The sequence below is a fragment of the Zonotrichia albicollis genome, chromosome 10 (assembly GCF_047830755.1).
Source record: "Zonotrichia albicollis isolate bZonAlb1 chromosome 10, bZonAlb1.hap1, whole genome shotgun sequence".
In the NCBI taxonomy this organism is placed as follows: Eukaryota; Metazoa; Chordata; class Aves; order Passeriformes; family Passerellidae; genus Zonotrichia; species Zonotrichia albicollis.
In genome coordinates this window covers 35615570-35630776 of record NC_133828.1, presented here as the reverse complement: position 1 = coordinate 35630776, position 15207 = coordinate 35615570, and the positions used below count along the sequence as shown (strand labels likewise).

General features: G+C 44.1%; 1 protein-coding gene across 1 annotated transcript in view; it reads left to right on the top strand.

Annotated features, from left to right (window-relative positions):
* Nucleotides 1–12046, top strand: part of HSPBAP1 (HSPB1 associated protein 1) — a gene marked incomplete at its 5' end in the record, with an annotated part of 34029 nt that extends 21983 nt beyond the window's left edge. The window contains 3 exons of the mRNA XM_074547878.1: nt 6369–6452; nt 9393–9503; nt 9712–12046. Coding sequence (XP_074403979.1) covers nt 6369–6452; nt 9393–9503; nt 9712–10269 — 753 coding nt within the window. The remainder of the gene's footprint in view (nt 1–6368; nt 6453–9392; nt 9504–9711) is intronic.
* Nucleotides 12047–15207: the final 3161 nt, after the last annotated feature.

The following is a 15207-nucleotide window of genomic DNA, read 5'->3' as shown; positions in this document are numbered from 1 at the left end:
CCAACAAAAGGATGATACCCTTCAACTGGAAGTGTATGCTCTGCAGTTGGTACAGATGCAAATGGGGAATCTATGATCAGCCTTTACTGTTTGCACTACATCAGCTCATACTCATACTCCTAAAGTAAATCATTAGTTTCACATTCAGCACTTTGTAAGATTGCAGCAGTCAGTAATTTAAAGCACAAAGAACAAATTTTTACTATTGATAAAAATGCCACATCCATTCAGCACTGCATTATCCCTGATCCCCAATACTATTTGAATTTATAATCTCCTTTGCAATGATCAAGTGCACTAGTGAACCTTTAATATGGTCTTAATTTTAATTAGGCTTAAAGCAATTACGAATTAATCTTGCTAGGAATAAAGATCTTGAGCCAGCTCAGTAATAGAATTTGTCTGCATTGCCATGAACAAAATACGGTTTGGATTTCCTGGGGGGGAAAGTGATGTAGCAGCAATGATGGAGCAGTGAGGTATTGCCTTTGTCCATTTCATCTGTGCTTTTTGTGTGGTGCTTGCCAGCATCTCATCCAGGAGCTTTCAGGGCAGATGGTTGGGAGCTGCAGCCATTTGATGGAAAGGAATGACCTAGAAGAACTCCTTTTTTAACAAGGGAGAGAAATCCTAAATAATGTCTTGATATGTGTTTAACAGTGGTTTTCACATAGAATTAGCCCAATTACTGGAGAATTTGTAGGCATCTTTATTTTGTGATAAAATGTAGCATCTCGACTCATTCCCAGAGGGTATGCAGAACATTTTGGATTATTGTAACAATAAAAGGCTGAAAAAACGAAGACAAAGGTGTTCTTAGGTATTCAGGAGAGCAGCTGCATGTAGAGTGAGTGCAGCTTTGAATATCAAAAACTTAATGTGTCTAATGCCACCTTCTGGTCAATGTTTGCCACCAGCCATTTTTCTGCCTGAAAGCAGAATTCCTTCATGTAACATTGTGCCAGTGCACAGAGTGTACAGTCAGTTAGATGGACCTCTATTATGAATTTTGGTAGCTGATTGAGAATTAAGGTTTTATAAGGTTTCATCCTGTACCTGACCACTGGCTGTCAGCTGCATTTCAACAGACATAACTTCTGGTTTTACATTAGTGATCTGTTCTGAAACAAATGATGGAAACATTTAGATGTCAAGCTTACTCAAACAGGCAGCTGAGTAGTGGAAGGGCTTGCAGCAGTACATGACTATATCCACTATATCCATGGAGTTACAAGCTCAAGCTGTGTTACAGAAATGTAGGGGGTCCTTATAAATGCTTGGACCTGGTCACCTCTGTGATGGTTGCAAAGCTGAGGATTAAGTATGGAGCAGCATTTCTAGTAACGCCCTGATTTTTTTCTCAAATATACAAATGCTCCCTAAAAGACCAGAAACGGGACAAAACACATCTGTTCTTGTATCTTCTACCCATGCTCTGGGACAAGTATTAAGAGAGTTAGGGATCTGTCACCCTCAGCTTAAATCCCATTCAGGACAGGTGTCCTATATGCCATCAGTGGCACCTGGCACCTCAACAAAGTGGTTCATCCTTCCTGTCTTACATAATTACAATCCTGCAGGAACATTGATCCCACCTTGTCCTTCAGCACAGGCTGTAGAAGGAGCCTGTGCACATAGATGCTTAACTTTTTTGATGATTAAAAATAGGAAAGATGAATACCACCTGAAAAAGCTACAAAAACTGAGGTGCTGTACAAGGATAAAATCATTGATCATTCTTTCCTCTGCCCCACTTCTCACTGACTTCTGGCTTCCTTCCTGCTCACTAATGTAATTGCTCTTAATCCATCTCCCTGTTAATCCATATCCACATAACCAGACAATGGTAGGGAGACTACGAAGTGATCTGGGTTTATCTGAAGGGATGGAGAGCAAGCAGCTGCCCCTCTGTGCCCCTGTGAGCAATCCCATTCCCCCCTTGCTACCCCAGGCAGGTGCTGCTGAGGCAGAGCTTGCCTGCCCTGGGCCTGGCCCTGTGCCCCAGTGCAGCCTGAGGCCAGAGCAGCTGCAGGGCAGAAGTGCAGGGAAAGGCCTGACTGAGGCAGCCAAGAGGCACATTGGTTCTGAGAAGGGTGCCCTCCCTCTGGCCTTGAACAATATTGTCATTGGATGGAAAAAAACTATTTTAGAAAAAGATGAACATTACTGCTTGCTGGTTCTCACCATGGCCTGCTGCTCAGAAGCTTCCCTCCCCTGCTTCTGCAAAGTCTAAAAGAAACACATTGATGTGGCCACAAATACAGTTGTCACTCAGTTCCTGTGTTTAGCTGCAGGATTTCTCTTTCTGGGCTTCTGCTGCAGAATCTAACGCACCACGGGATCCTGCTCAGCAGCAGAGCTCTCAGCAGTGCAGGCAAACCTCTGACCTCTAATCTAACCCTGAGCAAGAAGAAATCTTCATGAAGTCAGGGAGGGATTTCCCTGTGTGCTGCCTTTAAAGAAAGGGTGTGAGAACATCAGGTTGGGCTTTAAGTGAGGAACAGAAGAACACACAGCCTGGATAGCTAAGAAAAATATAATTGATACCAAAGAAAAGTGTTTTAATAAGTCAATAAATGCAGTAATTCAAAGGTAGTGTAATGTTCCTGCTCAAAGTATACAAAAGACTTTTTAAAAGGGGTTACAGTAAAAAAACTACTTTTGTTGGAGAAGAATTTAAGTGATTTTATTAAAAGAGAATTCAGAGTCGGCCACACCATTATGCATAGTAGATGGCTGATAATTCTGTTCTGGGGAACGAATAAAGAGTTTTCACATGGGAGACTGCAGAGCTGGCCCCAGGTCACCCCATAGAGAAGGCAGACAGCCCAACCCAACCTCAGGACACCACAACTATGATTTCCATCACAGAAGAAGCAGAAGAGTCCAGGAGCTGAATTTATGATAGGATTGGTGGTAAAAACACTGCTCAACCTGCAACCCCTATGGAGAACCCCTCAAAAATGAAAGGTCAAAGCTGCAATTCCCTGACTCTGCTTCTCCACCTCTTCCCTGAGCTTCCCTCATTCTCTCACATAGGTCACTATGGGCCATTCCTCCTCTTCCTTGTGCCTTTCCCCATGGCTGTGCCTTTCCCTTGGCTGTGCCTTTCCCTTGGCTGTGCCCGTGTTTCTGACCCCAGTCACCCTTGGAGCTCCGTTTCAGTGCACAGGAAGAACCAGGAGGGAGGAGGAGCAGGCAGGGTGAGAAGCATCTTCCAAGCACCAGGACAGCCAGGCTCCAGCTGGGATGAGGCACAGGCTGGGGCAGCAGGGCTCACACAGTCCTCAGGTGGTGCTCCCACACAATTGGCTATGCCTGCACCTACTTCATTTTATGTTTCATTGCCATGGTTGCAAACACTTCTGGGATCTCCTTGGGTCCCCCCGTGGCTCAGTGTCTTTATCTTCCCCTGACACTGGCTTCCTTTTTGTGTGCATTTACCTAAATATCTTTTTCTAATGAGCAGAAATTTCTTGGTATAATATTTCACTTCAGGGTATGCTCTCTTTTTGAAGCAATTCCACCTCTGCCCTACCTTTGCACTGTATCAAGTTAATCATGTCCACTGAGAATTCAAACCTGCTCTGTTCTCTGTGCTGTACAAGTCTTCAGCATTGCTCGACTTGCTCTCCCAACTGTTCCTTTGGTTTCTTTCCTCCCATTACAGCATCTCATTTTATCTTTTCTGGGACTTCTGTCCTACTTTAACTTCATTTGCTATATTTGGCTGTCACTAGCCTAAATATTAAAATTATCTGATTGGTTACTGTTTAGATCAGTATCTTCCCAGCATGAATGAAGTTAGATAAGTTCTGTGGAAAGCAGGCTAGCACAAGATTATCTCTTAGCTTGGAGTAGTTCTGTCTTGCTGTTGCCCTTTACATTTTCTCCATAAAATGTTTGCTGCATTTGTGTGTGTTGCTTCACTGTGGCTTACTTTTATGTTTCCTATAGAAATGTAGCTAAATCTGTGTCCCATATTCATAAACATATGGAAGTCTGCTTTTTTGAATTGTGAAATTGATCGTTAGAGGCAGTGGTGGTGGTTTTTTTTGGTTTGTTTTCATTTGATTGTGCTTCTGTTTGCTTCTAATTTGAAAAACTAGAAAAATACTATTTTTTAAATGTAGAAGAAATCTATCTTTCTTTTCTGGGTTATTGGGGTTTTGGGTTTTTTTTTTTTTTTGTCTTATTAGTTCTGCTCTCTTGCCAGCTGTATTTTTTGGCTTTAATTACCTTTTTCCATTTCTTCATCTTTATTAAAGTTTTAGTCCTTTTGCTTTTTGATAATTTCATTTGTCTTGTTGCTATAAATCCTAATTTTAACAAGCATAAGCTTGTTCAGCAATGAAGGAGGGAGAGCAAATGTCTTTATGGACCCTCTTGCCTATTTGAGTCGCAGCTCTGTAACTCTCCTAGAAACTGCATCAGCGAACAGTGCCAGCTGCAGAGACACAGCTTTGCAGTTATTACCCTTAACCTGCTGGCAAGGGAAACCTGATCAGTCTCTAAAGGACCAAGTTCCTCCTCTTTGGTTTGAAAACCCAGGACAAGTTGTGGGGATTGTATTTTCCTTCTGGCTGTACCTGCTCTCTCCAAAGCAATTCTGTCTCCATTTTGCATGTGAGTCATGTGGAGCCAGCACGTTCTATGTCTGATTTCCTTCTTGGTTTTCCAGGCAGCATCTCTTACTGAAACATTTATACATTTCCCTTAGTCTGTCTCTTGCTCGTGTTCCCTCACCACATGGTCCCTGTGCAGCACCTCCCCAGGGTCTGCTGCCCTCCTCCTGCTGGAGCTCGCTGTTCTGCACAGGGCTCACAGGAAGGATCCCACTGGTGCCAGCAGCCACTCACAGGAGCTCTGCTCTCTTCTGCTGTAACACAAAGTTTGCCAGGGCTCACCATTACACCCAGTCACTTGGAGGGCGCCCAGAGTCTGTAGCAGAGTTCAGTGTAAGAACCCCTGTAGAGCAGATGAGCATTTGGGGAGGGAGGGGATTTGGATGATTTTGCAGTAAAACTGGAAAACACTTCCTTACAGATAAACTCATTGCTGCTAATGCAACTGCGCTGTTCATTTAAAGTGGATGTTTCCTTGATAAAAACAAAACTCTGAAACTTGTTCTGCAGAGAAAACATGTTTTGGCTGCAGTCTGTAGGGTTTCATACACTTATATGTCAGGACTAATTAGTGATATTTTAAAAATAATGACCCTCCACTGACTGACTTCCTTTTCTGTTCTGCGTGCTGTACTGGATTAAAGAATAATTTCCAAATGATTTTGACCTGTGGAGAGCCAGTGCTTTTTGTTTGACCTAAATTTAAGCCTGTAGAGAACATTTTGTCATCTGGCCCAAAAAATAAGAGTGTTCCAAGTGTCCTGTAAGTGTTTGCAGGACTGGTGCCATTGTTTGCCCCACAGACATTTTCCCATTAGCCATGTTTTGATGTAATGAAGCACAGGGCTATCTGGGTAGCAGAACATCCTTCTAAGTAATTTGTGTCCACCAAGAGAAAGAACTGTCTGCAATTCAGATACAGATCATTGCTTCACTTTCCCCATTGTGAAGTATATATTTTTATCTGTCTCTGACCATTTTTATAACTTGTCAAAAAATATCTTTTATGCTTTCCTTGATAGCTCCATGTTACTCTAATGTTCAGTAATCTGCAAAGCTTGTCCTCTATCATCAAAACAACATCAGTGTCTTGTACCATAAAAACCATGGGTTGGAATCAATTTTCTGTCACAGCTATCATCCTGATATTGTTGTAAAGCTCTGATCTAAACTAGATTGTCCCAGAAATCGTGACATTTTCTTTTAAAAGCCTGTCTACTAAAAGTGAAACATTTAATACTGGTGATTATTTACCAGAATTAAAGCTGCATTTTGTCACCTAGTCATCTAGATGAGCAGAGGGATGCCTGCTTTTTGGGAAAACCAGCTGGCAGTCCTACAGGAACTGGGAAGTTTGCTCAGTTGGAGAGTCTACAAAAGAATTCCTGCTTGACTGACACTCTCTCTGAAGTCCTGATGTACTGCTGCACCAGCTGCACCCCCTCTGTTCTGCTGTATTTTGCTTACCCACAGCAGTTAAAGGTTATAGTCCTGCTTGGGACTATATGGGAAGGAGTTTGGATGAAAGGTAGTTCTGGATCATGTCCATGTCTTACATGATAGTGTTGATAGCGTGGGCATTTAAGTCTTGAGAAAAGGCTCTTTAAAAGAGAGAAATAAATATCACCTCTCACCTGTGTCCTTGCCTCAGTTCTGTCTCTACACCCCACATCACCTAAATTAAAAAACTGTGTCTTTCTTCAGGCTTCTGCTTGTTCCCTAATGCAATGTCTGCACTTCCAGGTCCTGTTTGTCCCAAGGCACTGGTGGCACTATGTGGAATCCATTGATCCTGTCACTGTCAGCATCAACTCTTGGATTGAACTGGTATTTTCCTTTTAATGTCCTGGGGATGTAGCACAAGGGATTTCTGTCCCTTGCCTGCCAGGTTCAGTCCTACTGGGTGTGTTGTGTTCAGAGGCTGGGGAGGGAAGAGCCCTTATGGATACATTTTTTCTGGAAGAACCTTTCAAGGTTCCAGATCTGAAGCCCCAGTTCAGCAGAAATCCCCTTTCAAGTTTACTTCAATCAGGTAAACAATAAAACACAAGCTAAATTTTCATGCCTAATTTCTTAAGGGCCAGCCAGCTTTGTGCTGAATAGAGAACAAAAAGCCAGGAACTTCACCTCAAGGACAAGCTTATGTGCAAAGCTAAATTAGAATTTAAATCAGATTAATGTGAACAGGAAGGGAGGAGAAGAAGATTTTTGAATTTTCATTCCTCTGTGATAGTTTTGCTTTGGCTGAAGTTGGATTTCCTCATGTATTTAATTAATTTTCTTCTCCCTGGGCTTTGATTTTTCTTGCTCATGTTAACCAGTATATATGGGATGGTTCCAGGGATATTATAAAATCATAGAATAGTTTGGGTTGGAAGGGACCTTTAAAGGTTGTCTAGTCCAATCACTGTACAAGGAGCAGGGACATATTCCACTAGATCATCTCAATACTCCAGAAGGTTTTCTGATTGACATTACTTTATTATTAATCCTAGGTTAATATTAAAAAAAAAAAAAAAAACCTTTTGAAATGGCCTCACTGAAATACTCACTGCCTTTTTTCCCCCTACTTCTAAAACCTATATTAGACTGGAAATCTGCAGGGGAAAGAACACATGCTTTCAGCTGCTGTTCCAAGACCAGAGGATGCATTTCTCATACCAACATCAAACCAAGCAGAGCACAGGAACTCACTTGGGTATTTTCCTCATGGAGAAATTTTTGAGGTGAAACCTGTGTATTTAGCAAGGACAGCAGGCCCACAGCCCAGACCAGGCTCTCACACAGCCCTAAATGCAGGCAGGCTGTTTGCAGTGCCAGAGAAGGCACCATTTATATTGTAGAGCAGCCACTTAAGCCTGCCTTGAATTTGAGGTAATTCAGAGGAGCTGGCTGTGTGCCCTGGGCTTGGGAGGGCCCTGATGTCAGCACACACTTGTCCCTAAGCTGGGCCTCACAAGTTGTCCCCCTCTGGAGGAGCAGGCTGTGGTGGGATCATCTTGGCTGGTAGCTCCCAGGTGCTGGGGTGGGGCCTGAGCATTTCTAGCTGTTCTTATGTGTTGCAAGGGGAAAAAGAAAAGTGGAGCTAAACTCTACATCCTGTTCTGTCATAAAGGTCTTGCAGAAGTCACCAAGATCCTGTTTGGTGCCAGCAGGAGTCAGTGGCTGTGTGGTGTCATAAGCAGAGGAGTCTTTGCTGGATCTAGCTAATAAATGACACACACCCTCCCCAGATATCAGTATCTGCCATGAGCAAATGTGGCTATTGCAGCCCAGGTGAAAGGTCCTTAACGAAATCACCCCTGGAGCTGATGATGCAGCATTGTTTGTGAGGTGTTGGGCACTCCATCTATAAAATAAATTCTGACATGGATACTAAAAGACAATTCTGAGAACATTTGCATTACCAAACCAAGCAGTTCTTGCTCGCAGCTGTTACCAGCTGCTTTCATATTGACAGATGTGAATCACACCAACAATTACAGTCCCAGTGAAACCATTAATTATATTGGCAAGAGTCTAGAGTAGAAATTTAATTTGTTTTCAGCTGGATGTGAGCTACCCAAAAGTATTCCTTGCTTTCTAACATACTGTCATGCAATCAGTACAGCCCTGTTGTTCTGCAGGCTAGGATGAATACCAAGAATGCAACACCTTAAATAGTTTCCACATGTCAATACCAAACTCTGTACTTTGGTGGTTTTTTATACAAGGCCATTAAAAAGCCTAGCATCCAAACCCAGAAAATGCCAAGAGCACTTCCCCCTGCTTCTATCCCAAATTCTGCTTAGGGTTCCAGGAAAAATTGCTGCTTTCAGCCCTCATACTAGCCAGATGTGTGGTTTGCTTGACAGGTTCCCTGGAGCCACAGTTAGACTGGTCAGGGCTGTGGGTTGACCATGTTGGATCTTCCCTCCAAAACTAATACATCTAAGCATCTCAATTAAATCAAATATATGCATCCACTTCTAGGTACTTGTCATTGAGATAACAAAACCACCATCCTGTTTGAAGAGTCTACCATTCCTTCCACATACAAGAAACTCAAATGGGAAAGAAAGCCAAAATCCTATAAAGTTTTTTTCTGCTATCCTAACCTAGCAAGCATCCAGCTGTCCAAGGGGGATCATGAAGGAAGGCCTGAAATAAAGAGCCTATATTAAGTTAGTAAGTCAATTTTCAGTTTTGCAGGAGAGTTTTCAGCGCAAACATGCTTTTCCTTCTGGTGATGTTCAAAAGTGCAGCAGTTTGTCAGCTGCTGTTACATGATAAAATGTTTCCTAAATTTCCTTAAGATTCACTTTTGTGCTTGTGTAGTCCTTAGATAGCTGCTGCCTTGCTATAACATCTTGTGTGTTTTAATTGCTTAAATTAGACATAATATGTAGATATAAAAATGTGCTATGTACTTCTATGGCTCTTCTAGTCCTAAAGAGCTGTTTAAATGCACACATTAATTAAATGCTAATATTGCATTATAATTTCAAGCACCAGATTCAATTAACAAAACACTAATAAGGGAAAAGATTATATACACATACTATTTTTTGCAAATCCTTATTCAGATGAGCAGTCACACCAAAGCCTGTGCTGTCACCTGTTTGGGGGCTTTGCACAGGAAGAGAGTCTGAAACCTTCCACTAACTTCACATGCATGAGTGTGGCTTTCAAACTAAGGCCATCTCTGTTTTTCCTAAGATCTTTCAGCTTTCTGCAGAGAGCCATGAGCTAATCTATCCCCTAAAACCTTCTGTTCTCTTGAGGCAGGATGCAGATCATGAAGCCCGTGTAGAGGAGGCAATAACTCGAATGCTGGTATGCGCCATAAAATCAGCAGAAAATCCCAGTGATGGAGATCTCTGGCTAAATCCCACAGAGGTAAGCCCTCTACTGCTCTCATTATAGCAGCAATAACAAAGAATTACTGACATTTTGCTTAGCTCCCCCTGAGTCTTTATGCTGCTTTGAGAAAGAGAGTTTGAAGTTCCATCCCCCTTCATGTAGCAAAATTCATGGAAGATAATCACGCAAGGCTGAATTGAAACATGTCTCCTTTTAACTGAGTGTATTCTGGGTGTTTTCTTAGGTTGAGGCAACCTCCCATGAAATCAATCTTCAGTACCTGAATAAAGCAGTGTCTGCATACCTCAAGTGTCAGGAGACAAGTGTGTCAGGACAGGCACGTTCCAGCAGCAGTGGTGCAAAGCAGAGGACAAACACCTCATGCAAGAGGAAGAGAAGGGAAGCTGGCTGTGAGCCAGAGAGCTGCACATTACTAACCCAGAAATGTGACTTTCCTGCAGCCAAAGCAGAAGAGCTGCGGAAAATACCTTTTGGGCCTCATCTTATTCAGGTTTTACCACAGTCTCACAAAACCAGCGTGGTGGGTGCAGTTGCAGTTGAAAGTGATGGTAGAGATCTTCTCCATGAAAATGAAGGAGAACATTTTGGAAAATTACAGTGCAAGAGGAAGAGATTGCTAATGAGTAATGACTGTGAGGCAGCTGCACATCAAATGGATTCAGACTGCAGTCCATGCACCTCACAAACAGCCCTTTCTACCAATGACTTGTTAGACTGTCTGGTTAATCCTCGTGTCATCAGTTTAGTGGCTCAGCTGCTGTTGGAGAGAATGAGACTGTGATGCTGGAGTGCTTTATCATTGCTGAAACAGAAATCAAACAGCAGCCTTGTTCTGCAGGTTTAAAATCTGTAATAATTGAATGTTCCATTTCAAGTAATTTTTAGGTACAGATAGACACAGTTAATGGTTAAGTGCAGGTTGAAGTTGAGCTGAAAGAAGAATAGCTGGTTAGTGATGGCTGTGAAGAGAAAGGTGTGTTTAGTCAGGGAGCTCCTCAATGTTATGAACATGAGAGAGCACACACAGTCACACTCCCACCGTGCTGTGCAGGTGGGATCTTCACAGTGCTCTACAGCACCGAGCTGGAAAACAAATATGGCTTGATGATGGATAGCAGAGGGAGTGCTGGGACATGGTCACAGCAAAGGGGGACCAGGGGTGGGAGCAGAGAGATCGACTGACTGTAGACTGGAGTCCTTGACCACATTTCAAGTAATAATAAGCAATAAGCAATCAGTTGATTACATTAAAAGTAATAAATTCAGGTAAACCTAAACCTCAGCCAAGAGAGAATGCACTCACTAATGCATCTACTTCCTCCCTTCTACTAAATAACTTCAGTTTTGTCACAGAGCTCTGGGTTGGAGTGAGACAAAAGCCCTTAGCAAGAAAGTAGCCTTTAGATACTTGAAGGTGGGAGAGTAAGGGCATTGGGAAGTTCCTGCTATTAGTTATTTAAAGACAGGTGTGTACAGTCCCCTAAGAAACAAAGCAAAACAGCTATGACTTTTTACCTCTGTCCTTCTCCTTACCATAACAATCAAAATGTATTAATTTTTTTCTTTTGGTTGTAAATGGTTGCCGTACAAGATCATCCTTTCTTCAAAGGATAGTAATCCTTGGATGTGGTTTTAAAAGCTGGGTTGTTCTCTGATTGAAATTTAGGGAACATGAAATATTGGCAAGATGTTTGTTAACTCTGAATCTATGCATGGAGGCTTGAACAGACCTGGGAAGAAAGCTGCTGGCACCTTCCAGGATGCTCTCACCTCCTCTGATTTCTGTTTGTGGTGGCACCAGAGGCATTTTCCCTAACTGCAGTTTCCAGAGACAGCTTCAGGGACAGCTCCTGTGAAACCTTTGCTTTTAAAATGTCTCTTTGCTTGTGTCTGCTAGAGACCAAGAAGCCAGTTTCTATCATCAGCCTGTTCCCATAGCCTTAACCTTCCACCACCAGCCCTCCAGCTGGTATTTCCTTTGCTTGATGTGTGCTCCCTGCTAAATACATGAAGCTAGTGCTGTTTTCACAAAGATCACCTTCCACTAATTTATAGTTGAAAAATCCTGATTGCAAAGGTGCTTTCTCTCTGCTTTTATTCAGATTGCATTGTTGGCAGGGCCCTGATGAATTATGGTAAGGGCTTCAGATATGCACCAGTAGATCAGAAATTCAGGGAACCTTGCCATTTCAAAAATCTCCCCAAAAACCTAATACACTTGGAAGAGGATTAAGTTGAAAAAGCTCAAAGGTTCATGTTTAACAAGCACAGAAACCTTACCCTGATGGAAACAGAGCTGTGTGTGTAGTTTGCTGGAGACCCTGGCTTTGAAGCGTGGCTGTGAGTTAGCAGCAGAGGCCACACGAGCTCCATCTCTGACCAACAATGGGCAGTTCCCAGTCCTGCTCTGCCCTGGTAATTGGGCTCAGACCCTGGTAACACCTCAGCAATGAGAGAAAATCCACTGTTCTCGTTTCATGTTTCTACACCAAAGGGTCTGCAGGGTTGCACCCCTGCAACCAGACCAGAATTTAATAAACAATCCTGTTGATACAGTTCCTGTTTGTGTGGTGGCACTGCTGTGACAAAGGGATTCGGTCAGGAATCACTTAGGAGACATCTTGGTCACCTCTGCTGCCTTTAGTGATTCACCAGGCTCATAGGGAGCAGTCTGTGGAACAGGGCAGACCCATTTTGAGGCACAGGCACATCTCAGCAGAGCTGGGTTTAGCAAGACCCTGCTCATGTCCTACTGCTGGATTTGCCTTTCCCAGGCTGACCAGAGGGGCTGGGACCAGCTAGAGAGCTCTGCTGCTGGGAGCAGTTGCACTGGGAAGGAAGGGTTACAAATGCCTCATTTTAATTCACTGAGCAAAAATAGTCTTGCAATAAAAAATCTTTTATGTCTAGAACAGATAGAGGAGGGGGAGGAGAAGCACAGGCAGTAAAGTGGAGGAGGATGGCAGCATCATCTTCCAGTCCCCACAGTGTGAACTTTCTTAGCTTAAGCTTGCCTCCCAACACACAGATCATCTTAACACACCCCACGAAATCCACACTGAACATTTCATCCCTCTGTATTCCAAATGACTGTCCTTGGAAAAGCTCACTGAACATGTCAGGGGTCTCTAGGACTTGCCCTGACCACATTCCATGCCTGTGCCAGAGGAGCCATTTCAGGCTCAGTGTAGGAGCAGCGGCATTCTCCCAAGGCTGAGCTGTGTTCAGTCACATCCCTCACCACTCCAATCACACCCTCTCTGTCTGGGGACAGTCACAGTTTATGCCTGTCCAGGTGCAGGCCATGATTTAAGGGCCAGGATGTGGCCAGATGCCATTAAGCCAAGGGGACAGGGAGAAGAGCGAGTGAGGCTGTTTAGGATGCAAGGCAAAAGCACCAGAAGGACTTTGTGTCTCAGAGGTGCAATATAAAATCTCAGCCATACACTCTGCACACGGGGGCAGAGAGAGAAATGACCACAAATTCAGCAAGTCACGTATGGCAAATGGCTTGTGCACCAGCAAGAGAAATTTATGGCTCTGACCCGATTCACAGCGTGCCGAGCGCCACCATTCCTGACGCCGCTTCTAAATTCATGGCTGCTGCGTGCAGAGGCTCAGACAAGTTTCTACATATTCATAGCGTTAAAAATAAATGATTCCTGATCTCTCTGGTGACAGCCTGTCTCCAAGAAGAGCAGGAACCCAGTGCTAGCCCTCTGCAACTGCTGATAGAAACCTTCTCCCCAAGAAGGAGCATTTCCCACTCACTGTGAGCAATGGGCACGGCAGCAGTTGAGATCATAGCCCAGAGCCATTGCTGGGGTGGTCACAGTGGTGACATCGTGTCATCTCTGCTGTAGCTGAGTGACAGTAAGAGATGGATATTGCAGGGTCTAGTTTTGAAGTTAAAGCTTTGCTCCAGCCCAGGGCCAGTCCCAGCAGTGGGATGGACCAGCACATTCATCTCCCCACACACATCCAGGCTGCTCTTGGCTGGTGGAGATGCTGTGTGTTCCCTGCCCCAGTCCCAGGTTTGCAGAGTGACTCATGGGCCAGCCTGGGTTCTCTCTCCTGGACTCACTGGCATTGCCACTCACTGGCCCTGAGCACCACCCTCATTGAAAGGAATCTGCAGAAACCACACCCAGGTCTGACAGCCTCAGCTCTCAAGTGAGCAGGAAGGGAAAAGCCCAAATAACCACCTCTTCCAGAGTTTCAGAGTTTCTTCTCTGGAAAACCTCCTCACTAAATTTCTGTGGGTACCACTGGGTTTCACAGTGCTACTGCCCCCATGTGCCTCTCCCAGAACTTCTGCTGTGGCTCAGTTTTCTTGATGCCACAAAGCAGCTCAACTGCAGAGCTGTGACATATGTTATCATATAACATTAACCATAGATTAAGCTTTTAACTAACAAACATGGCATATTGAAGAGGCAGAGAGAATCCTTCCACAGTGCTAATTGCCCTTTAAAATAAAAGTAGTGCTACAATTCAGTCTGTTTGCCAACTAGTAAGCTCCTTGCAGTGTTTCTCAGCTGCAAATGTGAACTGTTTTGGTGTTTGGCATGAGCAGGCTTCCACTCATGGGAGTTTCCTCCACGGGACATTTCCAGTATGGCTGATGGGGAAAGACCTCTGCAAACAAGTGGCCTGATTTTACCATCTGGTTCATCCAGATGGGGAAGGAAAAGGATCCTAGATCTCCTGTACCATATTCTGTCCTCCAGACAGAGAGCTCTGACGCACAGCAAGATGGGGACACACTTTGCCACTCTGGCTGAAGGGGCAGTGGGATGATGGCATCTGTGATTAAAGAGCCACACATTTCAGGGCTGTGTTTTTGGACATCCCAAGTGGATGCTCCCACTAAACATTAATTTCTCCATCTAATTAGTGGGGTTTGTCCACCTTAGTGGGGTGACTGGGAGCTGGAAGTTCTGGTCACCTTGGAACAGCCAGTTTGGGAGGACCCCAGTCCCCAGGGCTCTAGGGGGGACTGTAGGGCAGTGGGGACAGAGGTGGCAAATGCTGTGCAACTTTGTGAGTCTCCCAGAGGCTCAGAGAACACAAGCAGAAGCCCTGGAGCTCTCTGACCTCCCAGTGCCCCTGTGCTGAGGGACCTGGGGAGCCCTGGAGCTGGTGAAAGTGTCTCACAAACCAGAAGTGTTTCTTTGCACCGAAATTTCACATGCATCACAGCTCTCCTGGTCCTTGCATTTATTTACAGGGGCAGTGTCATGGAAAAGACACAGCCAGCTCCCTTCTCAATACCTGTAATAGATTCTTCGTGAAACCTAGCTCTAGGTTTTGAGAGCACAGATTTTGCTGCTTCCAAAGCTGTGGTGGTATTCTCCCAGCAATGAGTTCTCATTCCTTGTGATGATCTATGAAAACCACTTTGTGAAGGTCTGAATCTGATACTTTCAGCACTGAAGGACTTTTAAATCCAATTTCACAGCAAAAAAGGTGGCTCCACACCTTTCCAGATCAGAAAGGTTGATTGTAAAACAGGTTTTTATCTCCCTGGTAGATACTTGAATCATGTAGAGTCACTCTCTGTCGCATCACTTCATCAGGGAGGATATATGAGCTTCAAGGGCATCTAAAGAGTTAAAATTGTTCCTGAATTCCTCTCTCACCCCTGCCATGTCCCCTCCTCCTGCTCCCCAGAGCCTGGGCTATGCCCATTGAAAGCATCAGGCAGTAAAACCCGTCC